The following is a 14,015-nucleotide window of genomic DNA, read 5'->3' as shown; positions in this document are numbered from 1 at the left end:
GAGGTCTTCGAGGCCTCCGCCTTTGTTTTCGACGCCACGCTCGAAGCCTTCGACGTCGGCGTCGACGACATCGACGTTTTCGAGGCCGATAATGACAAGTTCGGCACCCTCTGCCTTGGAAATGGGATTTACTCCCTTTATGAGTTCAGAACAATTGAGAACTATGTCCTCAATTTTGGAAGAGGGTGAATTGTCTGAACAGGAAGACACATTTGAGTTGCAGGGACCTGTAACCCCAATTAGAGAGGAATTTTCCTCTGAAGAGCGCAGGTTAAAGGATCTTCATGATTCCTTACATGAGGCAAGTGGGCTAGACACTTCCCCTGAGGTGGAGTTTGCTAAGCCAGACCCGGGGGAGCATGCTGAAATCCCCTATAGAGCCTTAATGGCCAGGATCACAGAGTTCATGGGGTGGTCTGCACCTTCACAATCTTTCCAACAAGATGACCTCACGGATATTCTTGTCAAAGGCCCACAGGAGGATCCTGTGGTGCCTTTTCATAAAGCTCTTAAGAGAAAGATTATGACAAACTGGGAAACCCCAGATGTAGTACCAGCAGTAAATAAAAAACTGTCTACAAAGTACAGGTTATCTTCTACAGACCCAGAGTTTTTGTCTAAACACCCATCCCCAGAAAGTCTGGTGGTACAGGCAGCATCCTCTACCGATGTCAAGATGGCTTATCCTACCGTCCCACAGGACAGGGACGATAAAAAATATGACGCTATGGCAAAGAAAGTCTTTTCAGCATGTAGCATGGCGTTAAAATCTGTTAATGCTACTTGCACCCTTGCTAGGTTCAGCCATACACTTTGGGAGTGTGCTTCTACAGCGGCTGACTGCATCCCGGAGGGAGAAGAAAGGGATGCGTTCCTGAATATTATACAGGACGGCAAAGACGCTATGTGCGAATCCCTCCAGACGGGCATTGATTCGGCTGACAGTATCAGCAGAGCAGTGGCGGCAAGTACATCAACCAGGAGATTCGCTTGGTTGAGAAAGTCTGGTTTTGCCCCAGATGTGCAAGCCAGGCTCTTGAACATGCCACTTGATGGCTCTTCTTTGTTCGGGAAAAAGGCGGATGACAGTTTAGAGAAACTGCAAACTTCAAAAGCAGCAGCAAAATCCCTAGGAGCTGCAATCCGTCAGACTCCTTTTCGTCCCACAGGAACCTCTGCGAGGGGCAAGTCCTTTCGCTTCTACTCCGCATTCGGAAGAGGTAGAGGACGACCGGCTCAAAGGGGACAAAGAAGAACTACCCGAGGTGGACGGGGTAGATATTCAAAAGCCGCAGCAACAGCAGGTACCTCTTTACCATCTGCATCTGCATCAGCCGCCTCAAAACCACTCTGAGGACTTCCCTCACAGGACACCTGTAGGAGGCAGGTTGACTCAACATCTGGTGGTATGGCAGGCTATCACGTCAGATGCTTGGGCATTGGAAACAGTTGCCCAAGGTTACTGCCTGCCTTTCCTAAGTATACCTCAGAGTCATCCACCGGGGATCAGCTCTCAGAAAGCTCCAGATCCGCTCCTCTTGCAGGAAATTTGGGACCTGCTAGAGAAAGGTGCCATAGAACCGGTACCTGTAGCGGAGAGGAACAAGGGCTGGTACTCCCCTTACTTTCTCATTCCAAAGAAAGACGGAGGACTGAGACCCATCTTGGACTTGCGAGAATTGAACAAATTCCTCAGAAAAGACAAATTCAAGATGGTCACTCTTTCTCAGATCCTCCAGGCCCTTCAGTTCCAGGACTGGTTGGTATCTCTGGACCTTCAGGACGCTTATTTCCATGTGCCTATCCATCTCAAACACAGGAAATACCTGAGGTTCGCAATTGGCAATTCTCACTATCAATTTCGAGTGCTGCCATTTGGGCTGACCTTCGCCCCGAGGGTCTTCATCAAGTTAATGTCAGTAGTGGCTGCAAGTCTAAGGAGGGAAGGGATTCACATCTACCCCTACCTGGACGATTGGTTGATCAGGGCTGTTTCTCCGGAACAAGCTCAGATCCAGCTAAATCACGTGTGCCACTTCCTTCACAGACTGGGCTTCTCCCTCAATTTAAAGAAGTCACAAATGATACCATCGCAGAGACTCCAGTTCATAGGAGCGATCCTGGACACTTCCCTGGGAAAAGCCTCGCCACCAGAGGTGAGGGCTCAAGATATTCTACAGATGGTTACCAAGTTCCAACATGCCCAACGTCTCCCAGCCTTCGACTTTTTGAGGTTGCTAGGCCTCATGGCATCCTGCATTTTCCCAGTGCCAGAGGATCGCCTGAGAATGAGATCCCTCCAGTGGGCACTGAGGACTCGGTGGTCACAATTCTCAGGGAGAATGACAGATCTTCTTCAGGTTCCCGGCAGGGTGGCTCGAGACCTTCAGTGGTGGGCCTGTCAGGAGAACATTCTGAAAGGAGAACAGTTTTGGCAACCCTGGCCGGAGATAACAGTAGTCACGGATGCCTCACTCACGGGGTGGGGAGCCCACGCCAACGACTTGACCATCAGCGGTCGTTGGTCTCCATCGGAGTCCAGGCTACATATCAACCTGTTAGAGCTGAGAGCCATCAGACTTGCGCTGAAGGCGTTCCTGCCAGCTGTACAAGGGAAGAACGTCCTGATAATGACGGACAACACGGTGGCCATGCATTACCTCAACAAAAGAGGAGGCGTAGGATCACTACCCCTGTGCAGAGAGGCGATGCAGCTCTGGTTTTGGGCAATCCAAGAAGGAATCTCTCTATCGGCAGTTCACCTAGCCGGAGAGAAGAACTTGACAGCGGACGCTCTGAGCAGGCAGAACACAGTCTCCCACGAGTGGGAGCTAGCTCAGGAAGTCCTTCAAGAGATCTTCGCCCTTTGGGGAACCCCTCGGGTAGATCTGACTGCCACCAGCCTAAACAGGAAATGCGACCTGTTCTGCTCAAGGGAATTTCCCCCGAGAGGAGCTCTGGGAGACGCGTTCATAGTGGACTGGGAGTTTCCGCTTCTGTACGCGTTCCCACCGGTCCCTGTCATTCCTCAAATGATCAGGAGGTTGAGAAGATTCCGGAGAACCATGATCCTAATTGCCCCGGATTGGGCCAGGAGAACGTGGTACCCGGACCTTCTAGACTTGTCCATCTGCCCTCCAATTCGACTCCCACTCAGAGAGAACCTACTCTCACAGAAGGGAGGTCAGGTTCTCCATCCAGACATCAAAACCCTCAACCTTCACGCTTGGCTTCTGAAAGGCTGAGGTACAAGGATTGGGACCTCCCTGATGATGTTATGGAGGTGTTGCTTTCGGCAAGGAGGCCAGCAACAAAGTCTTTATACCGCTGCCGTTGGAACAGATTTTGCAGCTGGTGTAGAGAACAGAATATCGACCCTTTTTCATGTGGTACACCAATGGTTTTGTCCTTCCTACTACATTTGGCAATTTCAGGCCTTCAAGTTGGCACCATGAAGGGCTATCTCGCAGCGCTATCCATCTTTAAGCGTACTGCGGAAGAACCATCCTATTTCAAATTACCCTTGGTAATACAGTTTCTAAAGGGGTTAACCAATGTTTATCCCCCAAGACCATTCCAAATTCCCCTATGGGATTTAAACTTAGTACTAACTTTCCTGATGGGTACAACTTTCGAACCTCTCCATTCTTGTTCGTTAAGATTCCTTACCCTTAAAACTGTTTTATTAATAGCACTTACATCTGCTAGAAGGGTGAGCGAATTACAAGCTCTTTCTTGTAAACCCCCTCACACAATATTTCACAAAGACAAAGTTGTCCTGCAAGTGAAGCCTAATTTCCTCCCAAAGGTGGTTTCTGAATTCCATATCACTCAGAAGATTACCCTACCATCTTTCTATCCTCCTCCTCACCCGGGGAAAGAGGAAGAGAGGTTACACAGGCTAGACCCTAGGAGGGCTTTAAGTTTTTACATCAGTAGACTAGCCAGGATAAGACAGGCAGACCAGCTGTTTGTAGGTTACGCAGGTCACAAGCTGGGGCTACCAATAACTAAGCAGACCATTTCCAGATGGATCATTCTAGCCATTCTGGAGTGTTATAAACTGGCAGGGAAAGAGCCCCCTCAAAACCTTAGGGCTCATTCGACCAGAGGTATTGCAGCTTCATCAGCCCTCAAAAGAGGCGTGCCGGTAAAAGACATATGTGCGGCCGCTACATGGTCGTCTGTCCATACCTTTACACGTTTTTTACAATTTGGATTCCTCCTCCAGTCAAGAGACTAGGTTTGGAAGGGCTGTACTGCATTCTATTCATCAATAGAAGACAGCGTGAAGTCAGTACTCCCTCCTCCTATAATAGAATACTGCTATGGGAGCCTATCTAAGATGAGGAATACGTCGGAGGACACAATCCCTTCGAAGAACAAGTTACTTCTTACCTTGTAACGTTCTTTCGACGGGATGTTCCTCCGACGTATTCCTCATCGACCCTCCCATCCATCCCCGCAGTTCTACTTCCCTTGTTGTTGCAGCTTACGCTCCTTCAGGGTGATTAGTTAGTCCAGAAAGTATTATTGTGGGCTACAAAACGGAACTGAGCAACGGACGCTGCGCGCGGCCTTTATAGGCAGGATGACGTCGACGTCGATACGGCGGCTGTCGAGGGACATCGACTCGGAGGACGTCGACGCGCAGCGCCCTCTAGCGAAAAAAATTTCCGAGGCCAGCAGAGCTGGAAGGAGATATCTAAGATGAGGAATACGTCGGAGGAACATCCCGTCGAAAGAACGTTACAAGGTAAGAAGTAACTTGTTCTTCTCAGGTTTAGCCAGGAGCTTGTGTTCACGTAGCTGTTGTAAGACTGCCTTAACATGTTCTTCATGTTTAAGATAGTCCTTGGAGTATATCAAGATATCGTCCAGGTAAACTATGACGAAGAGGAACAGCATATCGGAAAACACCCTGTCCATGAAACGTTGGAAGACCGCTGGGGCGTTGTCGAGTCTGAAGGGCATGACCAGGTATTCAAAGTGACCAAAGGGTGTTCTAAAGGCTGTTTTTCATTCGTCACCTTCCCTAATACGGATCAGATGGTAGACACCCTGAGATCCAATTTTGTGAAAACTACAGTTCCTCTCACCGCTTCCAGGATCTCTGAGATTAAGGGCAATGGGTAGCGGTCCTTGAGGGTGCATTGATTTAAACCACGATAATCAAGACAAGGCCTAAGCTCCTTCTTGTCTTTCTTGGGAACAAAAAACAACGAAGCTCCAGCTGGAGATTTGGATGGTCGTATGGTGCCATTTTCAAGGTTGGTATCCAAGTATTCTCGGAGGGCTCTTTTCTCTGGTTCGGATAAAATGAACATCCTTCCAAAGGGAATCACTGCTGAGGGCGCAGTCTTCAGGTCTGTGAGGGGGTAGGCCCTGAACTATGGCAGTTGAAAACACGTCAGTGTAAACCTGATAGGCCCTAGGAACCTGGATGATATTTGAAACCATGAATGGGCCTTGCTGGTCTGTCAGCGTACTTTCAGAAGATGTCGATGAGGAATCCAGGAATAGACAGTGAGACATGCAATGCTCTGAACCAAGAAACAAGGATCCTGCTGCCTAGTTGATGTATGGGTTGTGCTTCTGTAACCAGGGCATACCCAGTACCATTGGGTAATGAGATGACTTTATGATGTCAAATTTGATCATCTCTCGATGATGGTTTATCGAGAGCTGGATCTCTTTGGTTTGTAGGGTTATGGGTCCTGAAGAGAGAGGTCTTCCGTCTATAGCCTCTACAGGTTGCATGATGCCTCGAGTTTCATATGAATGTGGTGGTTAAAGACCCAATCTTGATCTATGAATATCCCCATGGCTCCCCAATCCACCAAAGCCAAAATGGGGTAGGTTTCATTCTTGGATGGCGATAGAAAGGCCTGTAGTATCACTAGATTGTTTTGTCCGGGAGAGTTCAAGGATGGAATAAATGCAGAGCAAACATCTCTCTCCCGAAGCCTTGCTCCAACCAGGATCGGGAGCTGGCGTTTCCCGAACGCCGTGGAGGGGCTAGAGGACACTCTCACTAGATGTTTATCCGAGGCACAATACATACATAACCTTGTGTGGATCCTTCGCATCCTCTCTTGCGGGGATATGGGTCCACGGAAAGCCCCTAGTTGCATGGGTTCCGGATCATTAACAGAGGCAGGAGTAGGATCAGACTTCGAGGAGGTCTCTATCGGAATTTTTATAGAAGGGCATCTTGGTTTTATTCTTCTATGCGTTCCTTTCCTGGATACGAAAGTCTATTCTGCATAGCGAGATCCATAAGGGCCTGGAATTAACCTGGGCGAGCCACTCTGGCTAGTTCATCTTTGATGTCTTCATTTAGCCCTCTTCGAAAAAGAGTAAAGCAGGCTTCTGAGGACCAATCCGCTTCTTTAGCCAATTGTTTGAAGCGTGTTACATACGTAAGCATGTCCTGGGAGCCTTGTTGGAAATCAAGTAGACGTTCCTGGGCACTATAGACCTGTTCTGGGCAGTCAAACATGGTCTTAAGAGCCTGTATAAATCCGTCGTAGTCATCCAGGAGGGCATCTCCAGAATTGACTAAAGGTGTGGCCCAGGTTAATGCATTCCCGAAAAGATGCGAAATTATAAATCCCACCTTAGCCCTGGGGGTAGAAAAGTAGTAGGGCTTAAAGGTAAAGTGGACTAAACGGGAGTCAAGGAATCCACGAAGGGTTTTTGCAGACCCATCGTATTTATCAACTATGCCGCCCAACAGTACGCTTTCCTTTGTGGCGGGACAAAACTAATTGTTTTAACGCGGTATTCTCTGCTTTCAGATTCTGTACTTCAGTTGTTAATTCTTGCATGCCGCGCATGAGATCTTGAACGGCCGCCTCCATCTCCGTATCGACTTCGGTTGTTTGGCGTCTCAATCTGGCACAGATTTCCCCCTTTCTCACCTGACTTCGATGTTTGCTGGAATTCTTGGAAGGAGGCTTCTTGCGTACAGATCGGGTTTCGTGCAACCCCCCGGCGAGCATCTTCAGGTTCCAGCATGCGTTCAGCTTTCAACGTCCAGGGGTACTTGGAATCTCCAGGAAGTCCAGGAAACGAAGGAGGTGTACTCGGAGGCGGGAACACGAGATCCAGGAATCGAGGCAGAATAAGGAGAAAGGAAAGGTAGAGGGGGGAATCGAGGGTCCGGGAACCAGGAAACAAGAGATTAGTTACAGCGAACTACGGAGCACACGTCTAGGCACTGCAAGCGGTAGCGTTGAGATGCGCGGGACCGCGGGGGCGTGGTCTCTTTATAGAACGTGCTACGTCTGACGTGGAGGCTGGTGGAGAGCGTTCTACGTTAGACGGCCATGTTGGAAGTACTAAGGAGTGCAAGCCCCGTTGTGTCAGGGACCAGGAAGTCCAAAAGGGACATGTTCAATGGATCATGATAGGAACAGCCTTCCTGCCTCCCTGAAACTTGAGGAGAACCATCTCCGGTTCCGGAAGCCCCTCAAAACCTTCCTCTTTGCTTCTGCTTTCTCTCCCCCTCTCCCCTGCTGAATTCCTGGTTGGAACTGTACTAGTTACCTGGCCACCCTTTCTGATCTCGGGCCCAGGCCCCTCCAGTTGCACACCTGCACTGCCTCCCTAGCAACCCCTGCACCTGGGGACGTTTTTTTTTGTATCCATACAGTCCCCCTACCAGCACTTATGTCTGCACTTCCTTGCACTTACCACCAGCTGGTTGTTTTCTTTATCTTATTTATTCTACTATCACATGTACTGCACTTTCCCCGCTCCCTTCCCCCTCGCACTCTTCCTTTTCCCCTTCCCATGCACTTGCGCGATCTGAATGACACTTGGTCTAGTAAGATCGTTGTCTGTCTTCCCTCTGTTCCCACTACCTGCCTTGTCGCGCCTTGAAACACTTGTGTATAGGCGCGTTATAAATGCCATATCATATCATATACTCAGAACTCCTGGATTTGGCCATCTGGCTACATCTCTGGCTGACTTGTAAGCCGGACCTCCTATCCCAGTTGGAGGGGGTTGGGTGTTGCACCTGAACCCAGAGACCCTCAATCTACATGTATGACTATTGGGAGCATGATATAAGAAGACTGGGTCCCCTCAGAGGAGGTGCTTGAGGTGCTACTGGCTTCATGCAGACCATCAAGATTGCTGTATGTGTCCATTTGAAGAATATTTGGGGGGGGGGTGCAGGGAATGCCAGATTGACCCCATCTCTTGCTGCACCACTGCAGTGATGGAGTTCCGTCTGTCACTGTCCTCGTCAGGTCTTCAGGTTGCAACAGTCAAAGGATAATTGGCAGCTTTGTTTTCAAAAGGTCTCTGGTTCAAGGGTCTTTCTTTACGATCCCGTTTATGGCTCAGTTCCTGAAAGACCCTGTGAAAACCTTTCCATGAGTTTCTTTTGTTGTCCCAGACTGGGACCTTAACTTGGCTCTCACTCTCCTCACGCTCCCATTTACCAGACATGGAGGTGGATGTGAGGGAGGTGGAAGGTGGACTCGCCTATACTAGATACAGTGCCTCTCTGTTAGAATCTTTATTTGCTTTTGTCATCCTTTGACTGAGGAAGAGGGAGTGTGAGAGGAAGAAGACTCTCTTCTTGAATAGTGATGTCTTTTGCTCTTCCTTTTTTCTTCTCCCTCATTGGGTCTTAGATTTCGCTTGGTAAGGAGTACAGTGAATGGATTTTAGTGAAGGTCTTTTGGAAGAGACAAAGAAAACTTTGCCACTTGCTCTGTACTGGCCTTTGGCATCATCGTTTGACGGGACCCGCATTTTTCAATATTTAGGTACCTGTGGGAAAAAGACAAATGGGGAGTGTAGGTCAGTCACCGACATGATTCAGTGACATTCACAACAGGCATTGAAGCCTGATTTGGGTGGAGATATGAACCAGAAAGATGAAAAAATCTGTCTTAAGTAATGAACCGAATACCAGAAAAAAGTAACCAAGGGAAATGGTGCCGGTGGCTCAGAGTATATATGGTACTGACATCACTTCCAGTGTCCATTGGTGCCTGTGACCCGTAACCAAGCTGACCTCAACGCCTCATGGCTCCCCCTGCTTCCTAATGAGAAACGTTTCCAGAGCCGACTCCTTTGGGATAAACATTAAAGATGATTATAGATGATTATTATGTGAGTAATGTATCCCCAGAAGCAATAGACAACACATGTTTGTGCTTGCTCGCCCCCGAAGAATACCACCAGGATGCATGTGTCAACAATATATGCCAGTGATACCACTGAAAAGCATGTTTTATGCTCCTTGTGGCCAAAGAGAATCATGAGTCTCGTCTCAATATTTTACAGAAGTGACACTCGAGGCATATTTACATACTGCTTGTACTCGAAGAAAACAAGGGCTCCCTCAACAGTATATACCAGTGCTGCACTGTTTTCATGCTGTTGTGACGATAGTTGTGAGGTTTGTCTCAACAATGTTGGCATTATTTTCATTTTAATGCATGTTTATTTTAATGCCACTTTTGGCCCCAGTTCGGCTGCATTCCACTCTACCTGTCCCACTTCTATCCCTGTATGCCTCACAGTGCCATGTTTTGACATCAGTTGGCTCTTACTGCAGTGCCTGCCCTGACAGTTCCAAGTTTAACAATGAGTTGCCCCACAGTGCTGACTTCTTCCCCAGTGCAGCTCTGCTCCTGAAACGGAGAAAGACATTCATCAACAATTTCCTTTTTGAATCCCGTCACCAGAGGTCCAATAAATGCCATAAAGTCAGATTTGGGGCACTAACATGCTCCCTTCTGTACATTCTTGGGCTCCAAATAGGTTCCCCTGTTGTCCTCCTACGGCTCCATGGGTCCTCCTTGTGCCTGTAGGATCACGCGTGGATAGGTGCCCTTTCTCACAGAGCCACCTCCAGTGACTTTCTCTGCCGGTACAAGGTGGAATGTCATGCAGATTGCTTCCCAGTCATTTTACCGATTGAGAACTTCTTTGCATGTCACTGTGGCAGTCTGTGCATAAAGAATAGTTACTGCTGCAAGGACCATTATGTGTGTCTTGCTGTTATATATTATGTGAGTATATGCATATATGTGCATGTCATCAATCACTGTTTTACACTGTTTTCCCATAGGTCAACTTTTTTTATTTATCTTTTGTCAGTCTTGTTTCAAACATGGTTTTAATTAAAGTCTGTGCTATTCTTTGACTTTTTTGTCAGGACCGAAATGAGAATGATTTGGAGAAGATAAAGAGCTCTCTGATCCTTTGCTATGGATACGTGGCGATGTATGCACCAAAAGAACTTGTGCTGTCAAGGATTGAATCTGACATTCTAAGGAGCATCTTCCTGTACTTTAATAGCAAGGTGAGTGCAGGGAATTACTCAAATTCCTTGATCCATCAGAGTCTGAGCTTGAAAGAACACAGTTATCATGCGACATGAGAAATGTTTGGTATTCGCTGGGGCCATTGTTTTCGAGTGTTTTTCTCAAAATGTCGCAAGTGGCAACCATTTCCTGAATTGTTAGTTAATTGTGCAACAAATCTGGCATTTATGTCCTACACATGATCATTTTTGAAGTCAGTAGTGGAAGATTGATTCGAGACTAAACGCACTCTGCTGTCCCTGAGCTTGAGCAGAATCTTATTGAGATATTCTTAGTTTGGATATGACTCACCACTCTACTTACAAGGACCGATTAATCATACAGACCCCCCACGCTGCCCTTTCCACATAACAAAAGAACTACTGATTCTGGTGAGCCAGGGAAGTAAACCTTTCTGGGACATTGACAGATTCAATTCTTCAAGTTGGTCTAGGCAATGATGTAGATTTGGAAAGGTACTCGCCACGTGGAGCATCCCATCTTTTGCCATACCCTACCTAGATGGAAGGCCTACTACTAGGTCTAGGCGCTTCCACATATATCAGGGTTGGAATGTGTCTATAGGAAACTACTGTATGGCAAGAAGGTGAAGGGCCCTAGTATGTGTCCCTAGAATCCCCAAAATAGTAATTCTCACTTAAGTCTGCTTGAAACAACTTTAGAGTTTATGGATGTTTGATGGACTAGCACAGGTTGGGAAGGGACCCCCTAGTGCTGGTGCGATTTGAGGCTGAAGCATTGGTAGCATTTCTTTCCCGACCTACATGCTCAGCCCTTCTGGAACAGAGCATCTGCCTTATTATGTTTGTGGCCAAATTGATACTGCAGGGTATAGGTGAACCTGGCAAGCATTGAGTCTTTTTGAAATGTGAAAATTCTATGATTAGTTCATGCTTAAACAGGGAGTACTCTGCCCTCATGATCATTTCTCCTATAACTGATCCTGCCATAATGGCCAGGAGATTAGTCATGTATTGGATAGTTGCACTTTGCCAGAGTGATTCACCCGGAATGATTTGCTACTTGATGCAAGTATCTGCATTCCCCTTTGTGCAAGAGTGTGACAAGTACTCTTGTTCTACTCCTAGTCCCTGCAACGTCTCCAAATCTACAGAATATTATAGGAAATGTGTTGGCTGTTTCAATAGACCTGTACGCAGAACATCAACATGTTAAGGATTTTATTCCTGATGTTTTCAAGTTTCTAAGATAAATGGGTGAATGAGAACCATTATGGATCTAACCTTTTAGATGTTCCGCATGTTCGCTCACATTTCAATAATGTGCAGCTTGATTACTGGCTGTATCCCATGCATCTCCAAAATGCATGTTTTTGCATACTGATCCAGTAGCAACACAGCATATCTTTGACATTTTCTGAAATATTCTTCTAGCACACATGATTGTTTTGTATTGTTCAAGATAATTCCAGTAACACCTGCCCTAATTCGGTCCGACCAGTGGTGGTAACCAGGAGAACAGTCGCCTGAAAGGAATTCTTTTCCTGGCACCCCTATATTCTAACGCTGTCTCAACAGACTATTGGAGATACAGATGAATGGGCTCACTGTAGTCATATGAAGACTTGTGCACTCTGTTGGGAAAGATTTTCTGTTTGCAACATTCCCCACTGTTGAAATCATTGGACCTCCCCCCACCACCAACATTTTGCTACGATTTAGTTTCTGTCCTGACCTTTGGAGGTAAGTAAAATGTTGGGATGGAAATGAGCCTATCCCACCCCCCAAGGCACTTCCAAATAAGGTGAACCCCATATGAGGCAATGTAACTTACAAGGGGGAAACAGTCTGCATCACCTGGTGCCATATATAGACCTTGTAGCGCATAGAAGTGGATGCTTAACACTAGCAATGCCCACACTCCGCAACACCATTTTGTAATAGGCCCCAAACGAGACAGGCCGCAGACCCATGCTGTTTGTGTTCCCCGTTCACAGAGCCCAATTTCTACATAGCATGCTGGCTCTGCTTGAGCCTTGTTCCCACAGAAGTCCATTTCCCTCTTGTCCCTTCAGTGTTGCGAATACTCGCCTTTAGGAATGTGCCCGACACAGAGCGTGGGACAATACCAGGCCCGCAATTTGGCCGTTCTTCTCCACTAAACTGCCATCAAGCATCTAACCCGCACCCAGACAGTCCGGTGCTGGCCGCACCTCCCTAACCCGACCCCCCTCCCCCCTACTCCCTCTGCTCTCTGATAAGCATCTAACCCCAGGTCCTTACCTCCATAAAGTGCCCACTACAGATCTAAAGCCCACATGACTGTATTTCTCCCTTGCAGTAACACATGTCTCCAGATACCGGGAAGGGTAAATCAAAGATCAATCCCTAGAGGGGAGACGTTGGGTGCAGGGACTGCGACTGCGGTATCTCAATGGAGACCTGAATGTACAGGTCAGCATGACTGTATTTTATCCTTCCCTCTCCCTAGAACCCCTTTCCTGTGCCGCCCAGGTGCCTGCCATAGTGAATGAATAGTTTGTCTTAGTTGTTTAGTTTAGCTAGGAAACATTGTGTTTTATGCATGCCCTGAGTTTCAATGTGAGGATGAGCCCAGCTGACACACGTGGAACCAGATTGATGGAGAAGAACCAGCCAATTACTGCTTGGCATCCCCTGTGGAGCGAGGCCTGTGTAGGGTGCCTCCAATCAGGACCACCAAAATGTCCTGTATATCGATGACGCTTTTCGTGTTTATAACCCCATGTTTGATGATATAAGACCAGAGCGATCTCGAGCAGCAGTGTTCTTTGCTGGCACTTGCATTTTGGACGAGTAAACTTTGTTATCCTTGCAAAGCTATCTCTCGGCTTATTTTCCTAGCAGGGTTGTATTTACTCTGGAGTGTGCGTATAGAGGGACTTGCCTTCATTTGGTGACCCCGAAACGGGATTCCTCAGCCCCTGTACTTGCGGCCATATCCTGGTGGCCTCTCCGGAAGGGGCGTGCCCATCTACAGTGACTAGTCCCCCAAAACACGTATGCTGCAGAAGTGGTTCTTGTGGGTGCCGTCTTTGCAGAAATCCCGCCTGCTCGTTGGAGCGGGGTGCAGCCCCAGGGAGAGGCCCAGACCCTTGTGGATTCCTCGTGAACGGAAGCTGTCGGAAGAACATGGACACGTGATTATAGATTGCAAGGAATAACAATGTTCTGGGTTGGGGTATAGAGCAGTATGATAGAAGGGTACACGCGATGAATGAAAGTTGATGGATAATGTGGATTTTTGATTGTTGCGTTTTTTTTATGGCTATTTTTTTATTAATTCTAGTTTTTAAGTTATATGAAGAATTTAAAAGTGGAAGGAACGGGAGCCTCTCTGTATGATGAGAGAAGGTGGCAGCCACAGTACACTGTCCCGATCAGTACAGGGAAATAAAAATAAGGAGAAACTTAGGAGCCCTGTATAACTCGAAGGCTCGGGGAAAAGTTGTGGTTGTTGTTTTAGCTTGTTATTTTCAGTGTATTATTTCATATGTATGGAGGGACCCCTGGAGGGGTGTGTGTATTGTGAGTAGAGAACGTGTGTAGGGAGTGTATGGGGATGCTCTGAGGGGGAGAAAAAAGTTAAAGGTATGTTTTTTTGTTATATGAAACGATTGTGAGCATATTGACTGACAGTACATAGAGAATTGTAACGTGC

General features: G+C 47.3%; 1 protein-coding gene across 2 annotated transcripts in view; it reads left to right on the top strand.

Annotated features, from left to right (window-relative positions):
• Positions 1 to 14,015, top strand: part of MROH1 (maestro heat like repeat family member 1) — a 2,813,132-nt gene that overhangs the window by 1,319,837 nt on the left and 1,479,280 nt on the right. For both annotated transcript variants that reach the window (XM_069621886.1, XM_069621885.1), the window contains exon 22: positions 10,187 to 10,333. In XM_069621886.1, the coding sequence (XP_069477987.1) occupies positions 10,187 to 10,333 (147 nt within the window). The remainder of the gene's footprint in view (positions 1 to 10,186; positions 10,334 to 14,015) is intronic.

Source organism: Ambystoma mexicanum, chromosome 5q, assembly GCF_040938575.1.
Source record: "Ambystoma mexicanum isolate Mex_15411 chromosome 5q, UKY_AmexF1_1, whole genome shotgun sequence".
NCBI classification, from domain to species: Eukaryota; Metazoa; Chordata; class Amphibia; order Caudata; family Ambystomatidae; genus Ambystoma; species Ambystoma mexicanum.
This window is presented reverse-complemented; position numbering and strand designations above follow the sequence as displayed.